This window comes from Girardinichthys multiradiatus, chromosome Y, assembly GCF_021462225.1.
Source record: "Girardinichthys multiradiatus isolate DD_20200921_A chromosome Y, DD_fGirMul_XY1, whole genome shotgun sequence".
Classification (NCBI taxonomy): Eukaryota; Metazoa; Chordata; class Actinopteri; order Cyprinodontiformes; family Goodeidae; genus Girardinichthys; species Girardinichthys multiradiatus.
In genome coordinates this window covers 29,859,333-29,879,578 of record NC_061818.1, presented here as the reverse complement: position 1 = coordinate 29,879,578, position 20,246 = coordinate 29,859,333, and the positions used below count along the sequence as shown (strand labels likewise).

At 41.7% G+C, this 20,246-nt stretch overlaps 1 protein-coding gene across 3 annotated transcripts in view; it reads right to left on the bottom strand.

Annotated features, from left to right (window-relative positions):
• The window catches only part of LOC124864934 (axin-1-like), a 54,295-nt gene that overhangs the window by 20,772 nt on the left and 13,277 nt on the right, over positions 1–20,246 (bottom strand). For 2 of the 3 annotated variants that reach the window (XM_047359882.1, XM_047359883.1), the window contains exons 2-3: positions 12,968–13,153; positions 6,190–7,152 (exon numbers count right to left, since the gene is read on the bottom strand). In XM_047359882.1, the coding sequence (XP_047215838.1) occupies positions 6,190–7,082 (893 nt within the window). In that variant the 5' untranslated portion in view covers positions 7,083–7,152; positions 12,968–13,153. Of the gene's footprint in view, positions 1–6,189; positions 7,153–10,370; positions 10,539–12,967; positions 13,154–20,246 lie in introns of those variants that run through there. The other variant, XM_047359881.1, reaches the window with a different exon arrangement.

Sequence of the window (20,246 nt, the reverse complement as noted above, 5' to 3'; positions counted from 1 at the left end):
TGGCCATAGGTGAGGATAGGAACGTAGACCGACCAGTAAATTGAGAGCTTTGCTTTTCGGCTCAGCTCTCTCTTCTCCACAATGGACCGGCACAGCGCCCCCATTACTGTGGCAGCTGCACCGATCCGTCTGTCGATCTCCCGCTCCATTCTTCCCTCACTCGTGAACAAGACCCCGAGATACTTACCGCGGAGCTTTTTAACCACCTCGGTGACTTCAGCCTGGGCAATGAAAGAGTCCAACCCCGAGTCCCCAGCCTCTGTTTATACCAGGGAATGCGTGATGGCAGGATTGAGGAGATCCTCGAAGTACTCCTTCCACTGCCCGATAATATCCCAGTTGAGATCAGCAGTCTCCCACCCACACTGTAAACAGTGTTGGGGAAGCACTGCTTCCCCCTCCTGAGGCGGCGGACGGTTTGCCAGAATCGCTTCAAGGCCAACCAGTAGTCCTTCACCATGGCCTCAACGAACTCCTCCCAGGCCCGGGTTTTTGCCTCTGCCACCGCCCGGGCTACGGCACGCTTGGCCTCACGGCACCCATCAGCCGCCTCAGGAGTCCCACAAGCCAACCACAGCCAATAGGACTCCTTCTTCAGCTTGACAGCGTCCCTTACTGTCGGTGTCCAGAAACCGGGGTCGCGGATTGCCGCCGCGACAGGCACCGCAGACCTTACGGCCGCAGCTACGGACAGCAGCATCGACAATAGATGCGGAGAACATGGTCCACTCTGACTCTATGTCTCCAACATCCCCCGGAATCTGGTCAAAGCTCTCCCGGAGGTGGGAATTGAATACATCCCTGGCCGAGGGATCCGCCAGACGTTCCCAGCAGACCCTCACTATGCGCTTGGGCCTGCCAAGTCTGTCCGGCTTTCTCTTCCTCCAGCGGATCCAACTCGCCACCAGGTGGTGATTAGTGGACAGCTCAGCCCCTCTCTTCACCAGAGTGTCCAAAACATGCGGCCGAAGGTCTGATGATACGACAACAAAGCCGATCATTGACCTCCTGCCTAGGGTATCCTGGTGCCAAGTGCACTGATGGACACCCTTATGTTTGAACATGGTGTTCATTATGGACAATCCGTGACTAGCACAGAAGTCCAGTAACAAAACACCACTCGGATTCAGATCGGGGAGGCCATTCCTCCCAATCACGCCTCTCCAGGTGTCACTTTCGTTTCCCACGTAGGCGTTGAAGTCCCCCAGCAGAATAATGGAGACCCCGGGAAGGGCACTATCCAGCAGCCCTGACAGGGACGCCAAGAAGGCCGGGTACTCCGCACTACCGCTCGGCCCGTAGGCCGAAACGACAGTCAGAAACCTGGTCCCCAACCCGAAGGCGCAGGGATGCGACCCTCTCATCCACCAGGGTAAACCCCAACACGAGACGGCTGAGCTGGGGGGCAACAAGCAATCCCCACCCCAGCCCGCCGCCTCTCCCTGTGGGCCACTCCAGAGTAGAAGAGCATCCAGCCCCTCTCGAGGAGATGGGTTCCAGAGCCCACGCTGTGCAGCCCGAGCCCAACTATTTCTAGTCGATATCTCTTGAACTCCCGCACAAGCTCAGGCTCCTTCCCTTCCAGCGAGGTGACATTCCATGTCCCTAGAGCCACCCTAAGCATCCGGAGATCGGGCCACCGAGGTCTACACCTTTGTCCACCGCCCAATCCTCTTTGCACCGGTCCCTCACGGTTCCCCCTGCAGGTGGTGGGCCCACTGGGGGATGGCCTCGCATCTCTCGTTCGGGTCCCGCGAGGAGCTACCCAGCCACCAGGCGCTCTCCGATGAGTCCCGACCCCAGGCCTGGCTACAGGGTGGGAGCCCGGCTCTGCCGTACTGGGCGACGTCACATGCCTCGATTTAATAGTCGTCATGAGGAGTTCTTGAACCGCTCTTTGTCTGACCCGTCACCTAGAGCCTGATGGCCATGGGAGACCCTACCAGGGGCATTTAAGCCCCAGACAACATAGCCTCTAGGATCATTCGAGCACTCAAACACCTCCACCACGTTAAGGTGGCGGTTCAAGGAGGGGCACTTTATTCCTTCTTTTCTTTTTTTTCCCTTTTCCTCCTCTTTAGAGGTTACAGTGTATAAACCAAAGCATTATTACTTCCTTAGAGGCTGTAGTGAAAACAATGTCTGAGTGAAACATTTAGCTGAGCTAAAAACTATATAAATAGGGTTGTGTACTTCTATGTAATGTCCAACTGGCTCACGCTTTGGGACGCAGAAAGGTTTGTAAAGAGTTGGAATGGTGTGGTATTACCAAGTCTTATATTTTCCCTCTCTTTCCATTTATAAGAATAGTTTCAACATTAATCTGACGCTAATAATCATGCCACATTGTGAATGCTCAGGCAGTGCAGAAGCTTTAGCCAGAGTTAACATACTTTTTAAGTACATTTTATTCTCCTGACATGATGAAAAACACCATTGCGGTTAATCATGAAAGGTAATTTAATGCTGTTAAATAACAAGTCATTTGTCAAATCAACCCAATGTTTCTGTATGTAAAAGTGATCGTTGGAACTACACTTATAACTAGGGCTGCACAACATCAGGAAAATATTTCATTGCGATACCACTGCACTAAGAGTCAGTGAAACTGGTGAATTATATTATCAATATGCAGAGTGTGAATGCCTCACACTTGAAATATGAGATCCTACCAAATGCAGCATCCAAGCATCTTTGCTCTACTTGTACGACAAGCTTTCATATCTCATTAACTAGAACCGTACAGTTCATAAAAGTTCTATTATTCCACTTAAGCCATTATTTTTATATTTAAGATTATTTTATTCCAATTCATCAGATGCACTTTGAACACTTTGAGTTGTTCATCTTTTCAACAATGGACATGACTAAAGAAACAATCTGTTGAATATTGTTGAAACAATATGTTGATTTTACAATTAATATTTCATGCGGAACGCTTGAAAACTGTACAGAAACGTTAATGTGCACTTCAGGATAAAATGAATAGTCATCAGGGGTTAAATTGTTAAATTTCTGTCCCTCAACACTGTTTGTGAGGCCGGCAACGGTGAGTATAAAAATAATATTTACAGTGATATATAAAACCCATCTAAAGCACTTTGTATAACCCCGACTATGTTAACAGGGTATAAAGGGTATGGTTATGCAAGTTCAGACTATTTACTCCCTTCAGTGCCTCTTCTTCTAAAGAAAACATCAACATCTAGCATAACATTAATGCTGCCAAGCTGATGAAAAGGCTAAGCATAAAGGTTGCATTTAAAATAACTTTGAAATAATTTATTATCTCAATCCTTTCAGCAGATAGGACAATTAACACAAATCTAACAGAAACACATTTGCTTTTCTAGATTATTATTCTATGTGTGTCACAAAGAGCATGTAAGCTTATCTTTGAAATGCACATTCGCTAGAATCAAAACAAACACATTTTTACTAAACATAAATTCCCTCCAAACATTAACACGAATGGCATTCTCTTTCAAGCCATTTCATTTCATGACACCTATCTGAGAGTGGCTGCTCTTTAAAGGGGATCTGACACAACTGCTGTAAAATTTACGTTCACCAAAAAAAAAAAAAAAACCCAAAGGGTAATGCTAAGAGGCTATTTAAAAATGAAGCGTGTCTTTTTGTAATTCAAGCCAAATGTTTGATTGCTGAAATAATGATGTGACAATCAGCACAAAATATTGCTTCAAGCACACATTTATTAATGTTCTTTGGTGTTTGCCATTCAGATCTTTACATGCACATGACTGATATGCCTGTACTAGTTAGCTCTGCAGATTTTGTTTTTTTTTATTTCTGCATTTCAGACACAATTTTAAACACTGATCTCTAAACAAATGCCTTTGGTTAGGTTTTCAAAAAACCTTTCTTGCGTAAATAAGAATTTCTATTTTAAATTAACTCTAAAACTTACAAGCCTAAATTGGAGAATGCACTGACATACAGCAGGGCAACAGTTTGGCACAGAACTGTGGTTGAAATATGCAGCCATGCAGTCCTTGGAATATCTAATTTCCGTTCATTCATTGTAATTCAACAGAGCAAATTGTAATTGTGATTTGTTCTGCGTCTTTTACTGAGTGCAGCACTGTGCATCGCGTTTTTGTCACAGAGAGAGTTTTATCTGGAAGGTATCGTCTGTCTGTCAGCTGATGTGGATTCCGGTATCTCATCACAGCGCTGGAGCAATGGGAATGTCTCTGTAGTGTGCGACTGTGACGCAACTTAAATTATTTTGTTGCAGAGTTGCATTGTAGTAAAGTGGATAATAGCTGGCATCAAATTAGGATGCATTTTTACTTAACCACAATTGCCCTTAATCCTCTGTTGAGGATGCAATCATTTTGCATTACTAGATTTAAATTTTTATTCTTTTTCTCTTAGCTCTGATAGTAACATCATTCATCGTCGCTGCTACAGTTGTTCATAGAGGAAGGTGAAATAATTTCACATCCTCCATTCCTGCAAGTGAAAGTGTTACTTTCACTTGCAGGAATGGCATTGGTAATGGATAATCTTCATCAAAATACACTTTTTTTCCATTCCAGCCATATTTCTAAATCAGCTAAAACAAATTATGCAAGACATTTCTGTTAGGTTAAAAAACCACAAGGAGTAGAAGAATTAATCATCACAGAATAAACATGTTAAATACACATTCCTCATCTATCAATACAGTAATAAATTCAATATAGCTGCAAGATCATTAGATTACAAAAACACTGGACGGGTTTGAACTCCTTAAACATATCCCCCTTTCAGATGATCCTTTCTTTCCGTGATCTACAAGTGTTTTTTACAAATCGCGGTCAACTTAAAAGGTCACATCACAGACATATTGAAGTCGCCTCTATTACCCAATGATCCACCCTGGGAGGTAGTCACATATCCACAACCACAACAAACTGTAATTGCTAATACGTGATTGAAGAGTGTGACGCAGTACAAAACAAAGAGTGTGGCAGTATTTTGAGTACACAGTAAGAAAAAAAAAACTGACACTAAAGATTCGAAACAATGTGTTAAATCTGGCTAAACATTAGGCCTTAATGATCTTGAAGTTAGCATCTAATTCGGAGTTTTCAGTTTTTAAGGAATCTATATCCTATTTAATCACCTCTAGCTTCAAATCTACAATACTTTGATCAAACCTGAACTGGATAAATCTACACTGGACCGGATTTCTTTAATACACAACTTTAAGATGCATGAAACTTTTTTTTGTAATAATAAAAACCCCAAAAAGGAAGAATTTTCAACACCCTTTTCGCATTAAGACAACCTTAGATTGACTAAAAACATGCAAATCACAATATATAGACTAGTCAAGCCAGGACTGAATTATATTTAACTAATCTGATTTTAAAAGGTTTAAACACAGTTTGCAATTTGTGAAATCTTAAACATTTTAGCAAAATCTTGTCTTGTCAACCCAATATCGTGTATTGTCTCGTTTCATGGGTTAAATCTGATATTACAACCCTACACGCTGACTTAACTCATACATATCATGTTATCTATATACTCAAAAATGATCCAAACTTTTTGTGTAAACAAATAAAGCCTCTTCTCTCAAGTTGTGCAAATTAGATCTATCAAATTGTTTAGCAATACAAAAAAATTAATCTACAGAAGAGAATGTTCACAACCATGGTTCATAAAAACCATACAATCAGCTAAGGGCTCATTTAAAAAAAAAATGCAACCTAATATTTACAGTATTACTTCACAGAAACAAGTTTTCCTTCTTAAAAAAAAACAACACTTCTGTGTTAAAAGTGAAAAAAATGAAATGAGGGTCAGGGACCAAGCAAAATACAAATGTCAATAAAATAAGCTTAAACTCTTTCACATCAATGCCTGGCCAGGTTTTTGAAAAAAGCCTGATTCCCAGAGTCCCCCAAAAATAATGATTTTATGTTTCAAACTTTAAACAGCAGCTATAGTAACCTCTTCAACTTCCGATATATCCTCCCCACCTGGGGTGGAGACGCTCCACTTCACACACTATCAACTCCGCTGTCTCTCGTGTTACACTCGCATTCTGTTTTCATCTCAGACTTCATGCTGGTTTGGGGTTTCAGCTTTATTTCTAATTCAGCAGTTTGCAGGGGAAACGTGCACAGTTTGAGCTGAGGCAAAGCATTTTTTCTTAAGATGTCTGGGAGGATTTACCTGTACTCCTGGCTGTCCTGGAATTTTGCACTGCTGGCAACTCGCTGCGGTACCGTCTCCATCAACAGCTTCTGAGTGAGCAGGCTGCTTGGTGTCAGGTCACACTCAGTCTCCTCTGGTCCTTTGTCACATCTCCATTCCTCATATTCATTTAAAGTTGGTAAATACCCCGACAGTCCCTTCTCATTCCCAGAAACAGAGCTCTGGTCGCTGCACAGTTTTGGGCTCTCCCCTCCTGATCGTGTATATTCCAAATATATGTCAGATTTAAGGAACAAAGGATAAGTGTTTTCCTCTATCCGGGTCTGTATCTCAGTCTGAGCCTGGTCAAACATCGCAGGATCAATATGAAGCCTCATCAAACAATCTCTGATGAAAGACTTAGTAGCTAGTTTGATTTGTCTGGAGACAATTCCGTTGTTGTCCTGGATGTACTTTTTATAGATAGCTTTCGCCAGTTTCACTTTCTTCTCCTCATTCCCCTCGCTGGCTTCCAGTTTACGAAAGCCACTGCATGCAAACCAAAAGTCCAGCATATCCGCACACCCCTCTTGCTTGAGGAATTTCCTGAACAGATGGATGCCATCCTGGTCATCCAGGAGGGAATGAAGAGATTCTGCCCATTTTAAGTAGGGTGGCGTTGAGGAAGAACTGCCCTCTGGCTCGTAGCCCAGGTCCAAGTCTGGCCGTCTGGGTGTAGCCACAGACATTTCACTTTTGGTGCCGTCATTCTTGGAGGAGAAGGTGAGGCTGCTGTGCTGGCGACCATCGCTGCAAACCAGCTCTCCTTCCTCCCCAGGAACCGGAGGTCTGGGAGCATCCTCAGTGAAGCTGCCTCCCAGGTCTGAGATGAAGCCCCTTTGGTCGCTTATGCTCATAGTCCCAGCATCCATGAAACCCGCAGTGCCCACACTGCACAACTGTTGGATCCAGTATTCTAGTTATGCTTCTCTGAAAAAGCTCCTGCAAGGAGGGAAAAATAAATAATGAGAGACAGCTCACATGACCAGAAAAGCAGATCATTGTTAGCCTAGTCACACAAAGGCTCATTTTTAGACCTATGGTAAATCAGCAATTGATAAATTGAATTAACACACATAGATGCACTGTATTCTGAGCATTATGTATGAATAGACTTGGGGAGCAATATGTCTCAATTAGTTTAGCTACATTCTGTCCATTATCCAAGGGTAGTGATATTCACAAGCATTTTCTTTTCTGTCTGCAAAAAGTGTTTTCTTAATCACTTCTGCCATTTTTTCTCATCACTTATTTCATTTGTTCTGGTCTGCACAAGCTTCAATCAAGCTATTACCACAGAGGTGAACATGTTTAGCACTAAAGAGAAATAAAATTATTTAATCAAACATTTTCCTTCACAGGCCTAATATATTATTTGCAAAGTCATGTTGTAGATGTTGACCAACGTAATCATCTAGATAACTTGCACCTTGTGGCTAACAAAATATGACACTGTCTTGCAAGCCTTTTTCTCATCAGCAAAGAAAGTGAAAGAAACATTTAAAAAAAAATTCCTATAGTGAACTACAGGTCTCCCATACTAAAGACTTATAAAATGCAGCATATTATCTATAATAGTTAAGTCATGCCAGCTACGTACTTGCAGCCTTACAGATTTCTTTTACTTTTTTAAAATCACACATTTCAGATCATCAAACAACTTTTCAGGCAAAGATAACTTGAGTAAATACCAAACTACACCACTCCAAAATCTTCTTTTTCAAACCATTCAGATGCGGACTTGGTGATGCGCCTTCGATCACTGTCCTGCTGCATAACCTAAGTGCTCTTGAGCTTAAAGTAGCAAACTGATGGTTGGACATTCTTGTTCAGGATTTTCTAATATAGCATAATTTGTTGTTTCATCCATTACAGCATATGATCCATTCCCTGAAGCAGCAAAATAGCCGAGGATTATCAGACTGCAACCACAGTGTTTGACTGGCAGTATGATGTTCTCTTAATGAAATGCTCTATTGGTTTTCTGAAACATGTAATGAAAGACACCTTTCAAATGGTTCCACTTTTGTCTGATTCGTCCACAAAACATTTTCCTAAACATCTCACAGATTTTGTGAGACCTTGGAACTCTCCCATGAATGTTATTTTCTCTTTCTGACTGTTTGGGTCTGGAACACAGACCCTAGCTGAGGCAAATGAAGCCTGCAGTGCTTTTGTTCTAGTGTAACCTCCTGGGTGAGTCATTAATGCCCTCCTGGAGTAATTTTGGTAGGAGGGCCACTCCTGGAAAGGTTCACCACCGTTCCATATTTTTTCCATTTATGGATATTGGCTCTCACGGTGGTTCGCTGGAGCCCCACAGCAATAGAAATAACATGGTGACATTCCAGACTGAAAGATGTTTATGTCTTTGTTCCTGATTTGTTCTTGTATTTCTTTAGATTAGGGTATGATGTTTATTCTAAATCATTTAGATCACTGCATGTTGTCAGACAGGTACTAGTTAGGTGATTTGTTGATCTGTGGCTAGTCAAATTTATTTCAGTTTTCCACAAAAAGGTAGTTCATGCATGATTTAAGGGGGTGAATACTTTCTCCCATAGGGACAGGTTGGTTTGGATAGGTTTTATCTTCATAAATGAAATTGTAATTTGCAAACTTCATCTTGTATTAACTCAGGTTATGTTTGCCTAATAATAAAATTTGCATTAGGATCTGAAACATTTAGGTTTGTTTAGGCAACAATAGAACAAATCTATTACTGTATGTACAGGCAAAATATATTGGAAATAATCCACACCAGAGAAAGACTTAAAATGAAATATTTCAGAATGTTTTCACACAAGAACCTTGAAAGTCTTTGATCCACTGGGGGCAGAGGAACAGAAAACCTAGTGAGAAAAAAAAAACAGGAGGACTTTGAATGATAGGTTTCTGTATTGATCCTTATTCCATGTTCTGATTTTAATTAATCCTGCTGCAATAAGTCTAATGGCAGAATCATCTGCAGACGGGCGCATTTGAAATTATTTTAGAGAACACATTTTTCAAGGGCATATTTTGCTCCTCGTGTATTCATAGAGCATTTCTTGGCTGGAGCTTGAGCAGCTTATGACTAAGCTTCCGAGATACAGCCTCTGTATTTAATTTAAGGTATAATGTAGCCACAGCTGACTGGATAAATTCACACATCAATGCTGAAGCCAGTATTTTCTGACAGTTTGGTGGCAGATCCAAACCCTGATGAAAAGAAAAACAAAACTTGACATTTAACCTTGTCTGCATCTTACATTTTCTGAGTAAATTCCTTCCCTATTTATAGCTATGAGCACTTGTTGACTATATGACTAGAAATGATGATTATCATGGTTTCATAAAGGCTGGCACCATCACTCTCTCACTGTGACTCTATGAGAAGTACTTCTTTCTTGGCTGCCAGCACCCTTCCCTTTAGGGCACACCCACTCTCTGTCTAATCCAATCCATATACAGATAATTTATCCTGATTGAACAAAAGACCAAACCGGGTGCTCTGTAATCAGCTGCTGCCTAATCCTGAAGTGTGTGCAGCGCGTGCATCGTGCATGAGGCCAGATGTGCAGGAACGACCAATCCCAATCCCAGTATGCATGAATAACAGCTGGAGGTAAATGGTGACGAAATCATCACCTCTGATGGCATCTATCTACCTGTGAAGCTGAAGCACCCGGGTTTGAATGGCTGCGATCACAGGTGCATGTGTGAATCAAACCTGAGAGGAGCAGGGAGAAATGTAATTTTGCCCTAGAAACTGTATCTAGAGGTGAGCCACTTATCACGTTCACGTCTTGGCCTCTCCAGAATGAGCAGGAACAGCAGCGGAGAGTGGGGGAGGGTAGCCAGAACAAACTCCATACATACATACAGAGAGAGAGAGAGAGAGAGAGAGACCCAGGCCTTTTAGCAGCCCACCGACAAGTGCAACAACTTTGTCACACTATTAATATCTGCGCCGTGTCCGCAAACAGCCGCCAAACTCACCGCGCAACACGCTGCCCGTGACTGCCCCCACCCCCGCCGATAAAATAAATACGCACACCGGGAATCCCACACAGATTTCTGAACCGGTTTATATTACAAGCTGCAAAGCGATGGGTTTATTTCCACTGACTACCGCAATTTCCAATTTCTGACAGAGAGAAAAGTGACAGATACTTAACCGGTGGAGATCCTCCGGCCGCGTACGTGCGCATCGGGCAGCTGGAGCGACACCAGTGACTGCTGACAGTTTCATGGTTAGGACGCGTAGGACTTTACCAACAACAAAGAGGACAGTCCGCTCTCCTCTCCATGGCTGTCTCAGTGTCTGCGCGGAGCTGAGGCTGCACAGCAGAGCATGCACAGCGCCTCGCCTGTTCGCTGCACAAACTGCCTCTGAAATGATCTGCTTCTCTCTCTCTCTCCTTCTCTGCCATTAAAACTGGCATTTCTACATTAATAAAAACACAATCAATACTGTACAAAAAGAGCTATTGAAAATATTTTTCAAATATTATTAAAATAAGATTTACAACTACAAATGTTAAGGATTAAAATGCTTCTTCTTTATGTGTTAAGGACAGAAGTCAAGCCATAGACAGGTTTTTGGTTCTACTTCAAACCCAACAAACTCTGGACCCAACATTACAAGCAATGAAACAAAAATACACAATCTTTTATCAGAATTCCCTCATGACTTTCTGATGCTAGAGATTGTAATCTGTGATGGTAGGTATGTTGGCAAAAGTTCCAAGAAGGTTGTATGTCAGAACAAATGGGCATTCAAATATTTTTCTAATAATGCTAAGCTCATGAATGTAGGCAAAAAACAGGACAGCTACAGCATTTTAAAGCTGAAACTATTACTAAGCTGAATCTATGCCTCTTAATTAACAATGAAACCTATGTAAAGTTATGACTCAAAATACAGAAAAATGGCTCAAATTATTTACAAACGTCTGTGTCTTTGTCTTTTTGTAGCCAAAATAAATAAATCTAGAATAAAATATTTTTACTGTTTAAAACAACAGAGGGCATTCTGCCTTGAAGCAAAAATACATTCAGTTTGCTTTTTTTTTTCAAATGAGATATTATAGTTTAATCTTTAATTAACGGTTATAAAAAATACAAAAACGTTTGGCATATTAGAACTTGTACATATCAACTAACAGACTGTTTGGAGGTTTTGTAGGCAAATTAAACACGGTTTGGCCAAAACTTTAGCAGTAAGCCACAGTAAGTTGTGTTGCTAACAGGAATGAAAAACGTACACAACAATGTAATGTTATGAAATAATCCTGTCTCTCTTGTAAAGTTACTTGAGCTGTTATTTCTTGTGAACTTGTGCTATGAATTGACAATGACTTGAATCTATCTTTAATATTTGAAAAATATGAGTGGCTGTAACGAGTCTTTATGTTTTTCTGCAATGCAAAATATCAATTACTTAATATGTTGAGACATTTTAATAAGTAATGTGAATCCTTGCCATTTTAATGTTGCAAATGGAACACTAACTTAAAAATATGTTTTTGACAAAACAGGTTGGGCGGCAGTTTGTTTTAGAGGCATTCAAATCTCCAGATTTTCATTCCAGCCACAGCCTGCACCAGATGACTTCACCGATTACATCTTTCAACGGTGCTTTGATCCCTTCAATCAGCTTCCTATGGTGGTGTTCTTTTCCTGTTATGTTGAGTAATCAAGCTGCCTTTGTCATACTTTTTAAAACAAGGAAATATAACTTTGGAAACTCATCAAGTCATGCAAAAACTTTAAAATCAGAACAGTCTCATAGATTTAACTTAACAAAAGATTACATTTCATTTTCCAATGTGTGACTGGTCAGTAATAGATAAGGTCACCAAAAATGTTCTTGGATTTTCTAAATGGCATTTCTGCTTGCTGCTCAGCTTATCCAAAAAAGTAAGAACATATTATATGTATATTCTATATTCTATGTTGTGTTATAACCGAAAAGAGACTGATTTATTTTGAAAATGGCTCTAAGTTGTGACAGATGTCTTTTGACACATTGAATCATATGCAATTTTAGATAGATGTCTGGGCATCTAAATGAGAAAAAAATCACACAGAACGACAATAACTGGTTTAGATAATTACCAGCTTTACAACAAGGCACAATATGAACATATGTTTTAGTTCACCAGCACATCTTACAATGTTTCCAGACCTTTTAAATGCACCAGATCCTGTCATTACTGCAATGGCTTCATAGCACAAAGACCAAAAGAACAAATGCAGGATTAGAGGGCTGTTTCTGTTCTTTGATACCAGGCAGTCAAATCGTTTTACTGAATCCTACATGAAAAACCGATGGTACATCACTAAAACATAAAAAACGTCTCAGATCACATTATTCAGTGGATCGAAGAGCAGCATGAAAAGGAATGCACATTTCACACTCCATCTCATCACACCAACTGACAGCCTGCTCACACCTGGAAGTGTGCTACACTGTGAGCAGTGCACAGGATTTCAAATATTTGTATTAGCAATAGGAACTGTTCGGCTATTCCATTACTACAGCCGTCTGACTAGTGGTAAGACGTTAAGCGTCATTTAAAGAGGAGGTAAGGCAGAAAAAACATCTCAAGAGTCAAACAGTGCAGCACCAAGTCAACTTTAAAGAATATTTTCTCAAAAGAGAGATAAATGTTTTACCAGTATAACTCAGTGGGTTTTTTGTGTGTTTACAGTTTGATTAAATGTCCCCATAATGAAGTATGGAGAAAATGGTGTGAATCAGTGGTTTTACCTTGAGTCTGATTGTCATCCTCATGCATCCTCCAGCTCTGAAACCTTTCACTGTCGATTCCATTGTAAGGTTATTCAATGCACGGTCTAGGAGTAATAATAAAGCCAGTCTAAATTCCCACAACTGGAAAGGTCTGACTAGAGCAGAATATTGCTGTAAAGGTTTATCTGTGCAGTCCAGTTCTTCCTGAAAGACAGAAAAACACAAGCTAAATTCAGTTCAGACATGTCAATGTTTAATGTTTTCACATTACCTAGAGCTGAATTTGCCTCTTTTGGTACCTCTTTTACCTCTTTTGGTTTTACAAAATTGATAAAGTAGCTTGCTGCCCCCTACTGATAGAAAGCTTCACTAACAAGGGTTTATTCACAAAAGGAAAAACTTTAATGGGTTAAACTCCTTGCCATACTTGACGTAGATGTAAATGAATAACTGTTGTTATTGGAGACTCAAATATATAGAAAAAATAAAATCTAGAAAACAGGACGGCCTCATTTTGCCTCAGAGCATATTGAAACTGATAGCATATATATATATATATATATATATATATATATATATATATATATATATATATATATATATATATATACATACATGAACAATACTTTCAAAAATGGAAGTGTTGATCATTTGTTTTATTTTCATCAATCAACAAAATGCAGTGAATGAACAGAAGAGACCTCTAAATCAAATCAATATTTGGTGTGACCACCCTTTGTCTTCAAAACAGCATCGATTCTTCTAAGTACACTCGACAGTTTTTCAAGGAACTCGGTTGGTAGGTTGTTCCAAACATCTTGCAGAACTAACTGCAGATCCTCTGTGGATGTAGGCTCTCTCACATCCTTCGGTCTCTTCATGTAATTCCAGACACACTCAATGATGTTGAAATCAGGGCTCTGTGGGGTCCAAACCCTCAATTTCAGTAAGTCTTGTTCTTCTAAGATAGTTCTTAATGACTTTGGCTGTATGTGTGGATTTGCTCACTTAGCATTTAGTAAATTGATAAAAATAAACAATCATTATTTATATTTCTGAAAGCATCCTTTCTTTACCACACTTTTCACACCTGCCCAAAACCTTTGCCCAGTACTGTATATATATATATATATATATATATATTACCTAGTAGTTGCGATATAACTTAACACCATAATAAATAGCGTATATTTTATCATGTTTCCGTCCCAGAGAGCCTCAAAACGTCTTTTTTCAAATAAATGATTCATAAATAGTCATTAGGCAGTTTTCATAGCAGAGATGATCTTAAAAGTCCCTTTTCTGAAACAATTATAACCTTTGGAGGTAGGCTATGATAAAATGCACTACTACTGATGGAAGATGATGTGTCCTCTCAAATCACAGAGCATGGCTGCTCGTTGTTTTAAAACAGAAGTTGATGGTTTTGCATATAATTAAGTACCTTTTAACTCAATGTGTAGCTGCCTATAAGCAACACAAATAAAGATTAAGTCAGCACTTTAACTTTCCCAAAAGATCCTGCTTTATAGGCAAACTGAATGAGACATGTGAAAGTAATTAGGTGAAGAAAAAAAACTTTCTTTGTTCAAAACATTTCCTGACACAGAATTATTAATCAATTGAACATTCTTGACTTCAAAAACAACACAAGGCAGAGGAACATGGATTCAACACATGCCACATGTATGGATTACTCAAGTGGAGTGAACAAACAGGCCATTAAGGTGACTGCAGGAGCCGGTTGTCCAGAGACATGAAGTTTAAGAGAATGTCATAGCCATAGATTTTACTTTTTATGTCTCCTCAGTTGGTACAAAACATTTGCTGATATTTGTGTATCATGTTATTCCATTAAAGAAACACCCACACCCTCCAAACATTCCCGCTGGATGGTTTTACACACGATAATCAGCAACAGTAGCAGCTGTTTTTGTTTTGTTTTTTTATCATAGTGTCTGAGCCAAATGAAGGACAGTGTCTGACTGCAGCTGCTGTCTGAGTGTATAACTCCTGTCTCATCCACTACATTTATAGCATTAGTTTGAAGTAACATTTTAGTTCATGTTTCTGTTAGACACAATTAGAGCACTACCTAAATATTGTAGACAGTTTGAGTGACATCACATACTATATTCTGTGAATACTTTTTTGGCAGCTGTATTACTGTAGTGCAGTTTAGTTGCCTTGCAAAATTATTCATCCCCTTTGAACTTTTTAGCAATTATCAAACATTTTTGTTCTACAATTATCAGCTTTGTATACTTCTGTGACAGTAAATTCCAATACAATACACTGAAGTTTATGCTTATAACAAAAAGTCCAAGGGGTATGATTACATTTGTCAAGGCACTGTAAACCCATTCATCCATCATCTATGTTTTGCTCGGGTCTGTTTCCAACGGTCATTGGACAACACCCTGGAGTGGTCTCCAATCTATCACAGGGCAACGCAGAGACACACAGGACAAATAACCATATACACACACACACACACACACACACACACACACACTCACATACGTACAACTGAGGGAAATTTATAGAGCTCAATTAATCAACAGTGATGTTTTGGGACTATGGGAGGAAGCCAGAGTTTCTGGAAAAAAATCCACATGTGTACAGGAAGACCATGCAAACTCCATGCAGAAAGACCCCAAGCTAGGATTTGAACCCAGTTCAAATCTGCACTGTAAAAGTCCGATAGATACGAAAGTGAGAATTTCAGCTGCTTTCATTTACTGCCACAACTACTGCACAGCTCACAAATATAAAGTGTAGTGCCTGAATGTAGCCAGGATTTTATAAAAATATACTGCTCAAAAAAATAAAAGGAACACTCAAATAACACATCCTAGATCTGAATGAATGAAATATTCTCATTGAATACTTTGTTCTGTACAAAGTTGAATGTGCTGACAACAAAATCACACAAAAATCATCAATGGAAATCAAATGTATTAACCAATGGAGACCTGGACTTGCTGTCACACACAAAATTAAAGTGGAAAAACACACTACTGTAACGATGATGCAACTCAACCAGAACCCAAAACGCACCCAGACAAGAGAATGGTTAACCAAAAGTTTTAATATAAAAAATAATAATAATAATTGGTTAGAAGAGGTTCCACTGAAGCGGTCAGACAGGAAGGACAGGAATGGAGGTTTATCAGGGAATTGAAATCCAGCTGGGGAGGAAGGGGAAGTGGACAACAGGAGGTCTTGGGGGTTCCAGGAACAAACAGGAGACAGAGAATATTTCCACCAACCAGATGCAGAAGCGGGAGACAATCCAAGGTAAGCACTGGAGGGTTTCAGGCAGGGATAGTCCAGTAATCCAGAGACACAGTCAGAGACAGGCAGGTTTCAGCAACGTGAGGTCAGGACTTTTCCGAACAGCAGAAGGACAAGGCAGAAATCTGTGGTCAAAAAACAGGCAGGATCAGATAACCAGAAAAAACTCTCTTGAAACATGAATCAAGGCTTGAAAGCTGTGACAGAGGCAACAGACGATCTCGCACTGAGCTGGTGACGAGCAGCTGATTAAATAGGAGCAACCCAGTGCAGGTGAAGGCAATGAGTAATCAGCACAGTCAAGGTGAGCTGAAGGGCTGGAATCATGACATCACCCCCTCCTCAAGGGGCGGCCCTTGACGCCCCTCTGGGCTGGTCCGGATGTCGGCGATGAAAATCGCGGATAAGGCCCTTATCCAGGATCAGGCGAGAAGGTATCCAAGACCTCTCCTCAGGACCATAGCCCTTCCAGTCCACCAGGTATTGGATGCCACGGCCCCAACGTCGGGAACGTAGCAAGCATTTTACAGTGAAGACAGGGGCTCCATCTATGAGTCGGGGGGGTGGAGGGGGTCTGGAAGGAGGGCAAAACCTGGATGACCTTACAGGTTTGACCTTGGAGACATGGAAAGTGGGGTGCACACGTAATGAAGAAGGTAGACTGAGACGCACAGCCAGTGGGTTAATGACCTTGGCAATAGGAAAAGGACCCACAAAACGGGGTGCCAACTTGCGATTCTCTACCTTGATGGGTAAATCCTTAGTGGATAACCAGACCTTCTGACCCACCAGGTATCTTGGAGCTTGGGATCTGTGACGGTTGGCATTACGGGCATAGACAGCTGAGGTCTTGCAGAGAGATGCTCTGGCCTTTCTCCAGACTCTGAGACAACGACGTGCTGTTAAATGGGCAGCAGGAACCTGGGTAACCCCTTCCTGAATAGAGAGAATAGGCGGTTGATAGCCATAAACAACATGAAATAGTGACAGACCTGTGGCACTTGATGGTAATCCATTGATGGCGTACTCCACCCATGGTAAATTCTGTGACCAGCGACTGGGAGCATCCATGCATAGGATGCGTAATTTGGTCTCAACTTCCTGATTCATCCTTTCTGTCTGGCCGTCCATCTGAGGATGGAAACCTGAAGAAAGGCTGACGTCAATGCCAAGAAGGGTGCAAAACTCACCCCAGAAACGGGAAATGAACTGAGGTCCTCTATCTGAAACGATGTTACGGGGAATGCCATGAAGTCTAAACACCTCTCGGGTTATTACATCAGCGAGTACAGGAGCTGAGGGTAACTTGCGGAGAGGAATGAGGTGGGTCATCTTGGAAAATCTGTCAACCACAGTGAGGAGTACAGTGTTACCATGAGAAGGAGGTAGGCCGGTGACAAAATCTATAGAGATGTGGGACCATGGTCGGTGTGGAATAGGAAGAGGCCTTAGTAGACCGGCTGGAGGGCGTCTTGAGGGCTTAGCTCTGGAGCAGGTGGTACATGCTGACACAAACTCTCGCGTGTCCTTTCTGAGTGTGGGCCACCAGAAACCTGACTGGACCACTGCCAGGGTCCTAGTAATACCTGGGTGACAGAAAAGTTTAGAGCCATGACAGAACTGAAGGACTTTAGACACCATTCCTCAGGAACATACAGAAGTCCCTTAGGACACTGAACAGGAGGTGGTTCTCTCTGATGACTCCTCTTGAGCAGGCTTTCGATACTGGTAAGAGCTAGCCTGGTCTTGGGGGAAAGGATGTAGTCGTGATCAACAGAATCAGAAGGACAGACAGAAAACTGATGAAGTCTAGAAAGTGCATCAGGCTTGATGTTCTTGCTGCCAGGTCGATAGGCTAGGGTGAAGTTAAATCTACTAAAAAATAGTGACCATCTAGCCTGGCGTGGGTTAAGTCTCTTGGCAGATTTGAGATATTCCAGGTTCTTATGGTCTGTCCACACAGTAAAAGGATGTGTGGATCCCTAAAGCCAGTGCCTCCATTCCTCTAACGCTAGTTTGATAGCCAATAGTTCTTTGTTCCCAACATCATAGTTTCTCTCGGAGGTCGAAAGCCGGCGAGAAAAAAAAGCACAAGGATGTAACCTAGCATCGTCTGAAAACCTTTGCGACAGGACAGCGCCAACCCCAGTCTCTGAGGCATCAACCTCCACAACAAAAGGGTTCGATGAATCTGGAAAACGCAGAATAGGAGCTGAGGTAAAGAGACGTTTTAGTTTGTCAAAGGCCTGTTTGGCTTCTGAGGACCATTTGAACTGAGTCTTTATAGAAGTGAGTTGATAAAGAGGGGCGGCCACAGAACTATAACCCTTGATAAAACGGCGGTAAAAATTGGCAAACCCAAGAAAACGTTGAAGTTCCTTCAAACTGGATGGGTCAGGCCACTCCAGGACTGCAGCCACCTTTGAGGGGTCCATGTGAATTCTGCCAGGAGCTATGACAAAGCCCAGAAAGGATACAGATGATTGATGGAATGAACATTTCTCAGCCTTAACAAATAGTTTATTTTGGAGAAGCCTGAGAAGAACCTCACGAACATGTTTGATATGGGTAGAAAGATCCTTTGACAAAATTAAGATGTCATCAAGGTATACAAAAACAAATCTGTTTAGCATGTCCCTTAAAACATCATTAATCAATGCCTGGAAGACGGCTGGGGCATTGGTGAGCCCGAAAGGCATGACCAAGTATTCATAATGACCTGAAGGGGTGTTAAAAGCTGTCTTCCATTCGTCTCCTTCTCTTATGCGGACCAGATGGTAGGCATTACGCAGATCCAGTTTGGTGAAGACAGTACTACCTTGAAGGAGCTCAAAAGCAGAAGTCATGAGAGGTAGAGGGTATCTGTTCTTAACTGTAATTTCGTTTAGACCTCGATAATCGATGCATGGTCTAAGTGAACCATCCTTCTTGCCAACAAAGAAGAATCCTGCACCTGCAGGAGAAGAAGACTTTCTGATAAGTCCTGCCTTGAGGGCGTCAGAAATGTATTCCTCCATTGCCACTCTCTCAGGACCTGTAATGGAATAGATTCTGCCTCGAGGAGGGGTAGTACCAGGGAGAAGGTCAATGGCACAGTCGTACTCTCTATGGGGTGGTAGAGAAGTGGCCTTAGATTTGTTAAATACCGCACACAAATCATAATAAATCTTAGGGACCTTAGACAAGTCTGGATAAACAAGGTTGATCTCACGGGGAGATGTCATGATAGGGGTTTCCCTCAAACAATTAGTAGAGCATGATGGCCCCCAAGACTGAACCTCACCAGTGAGCCAGTTGATGACTGGACTGTGTTTGACGAGCCAGGGGTGTCCCAGAATCACAGGAATCTCCGGAGACCTGGTTAGCAGAAACATGATCCTGTCGTGGTGGTTTCCTGAAATGAGTACAGAAACAGGCTTAGTGCAGCGAGTTACTTGATCAATGAGATGCCCATCAATAGCAAAAATCTCACGTGGTCTCTCTAGAAGTTCCAACTCCAGTGCAAGCTTATGAGCTAGGCTGACATCAATAAAGTTAGCATCAGCCCCAGAGTCAATGAAAACAGGTACCTCCTTATTTTCAGGAGAGTCGGGAAATCTGATGGTGCACCGATTATGGGGAGGGTTCTGAGACCTGAGGATAGGGCTCAGCAAAGACCTCCCGAACTTTACTGAGCCTGCCCTTTTAACGGACAGTTAAAGGCCCGATGATTCCTCTCTCCACAATAAAAACATAGTTGATTCCTGAATCTCCTATCCCTCTCTTCAGTGGAGAGTCTGGTCCTGCCCAGTTGCATGGGCTCCTCAGTGTTAACAGGAGGAGGAGTGAAGACTTGGGGCATAGTGCTTGAACTGACCTGGACGGTTGAGACTCGTCTTTGATAGTTAGATGATGACCTCTCCCTCTTACGTTCACGAAGGCGCTGGTCAATCCGTGTGGCCAGCCTTTCTAAGGCCTCGAAGGTCTTGGGAGGGTCACGAGTAGCAATTTCATCCTTGAT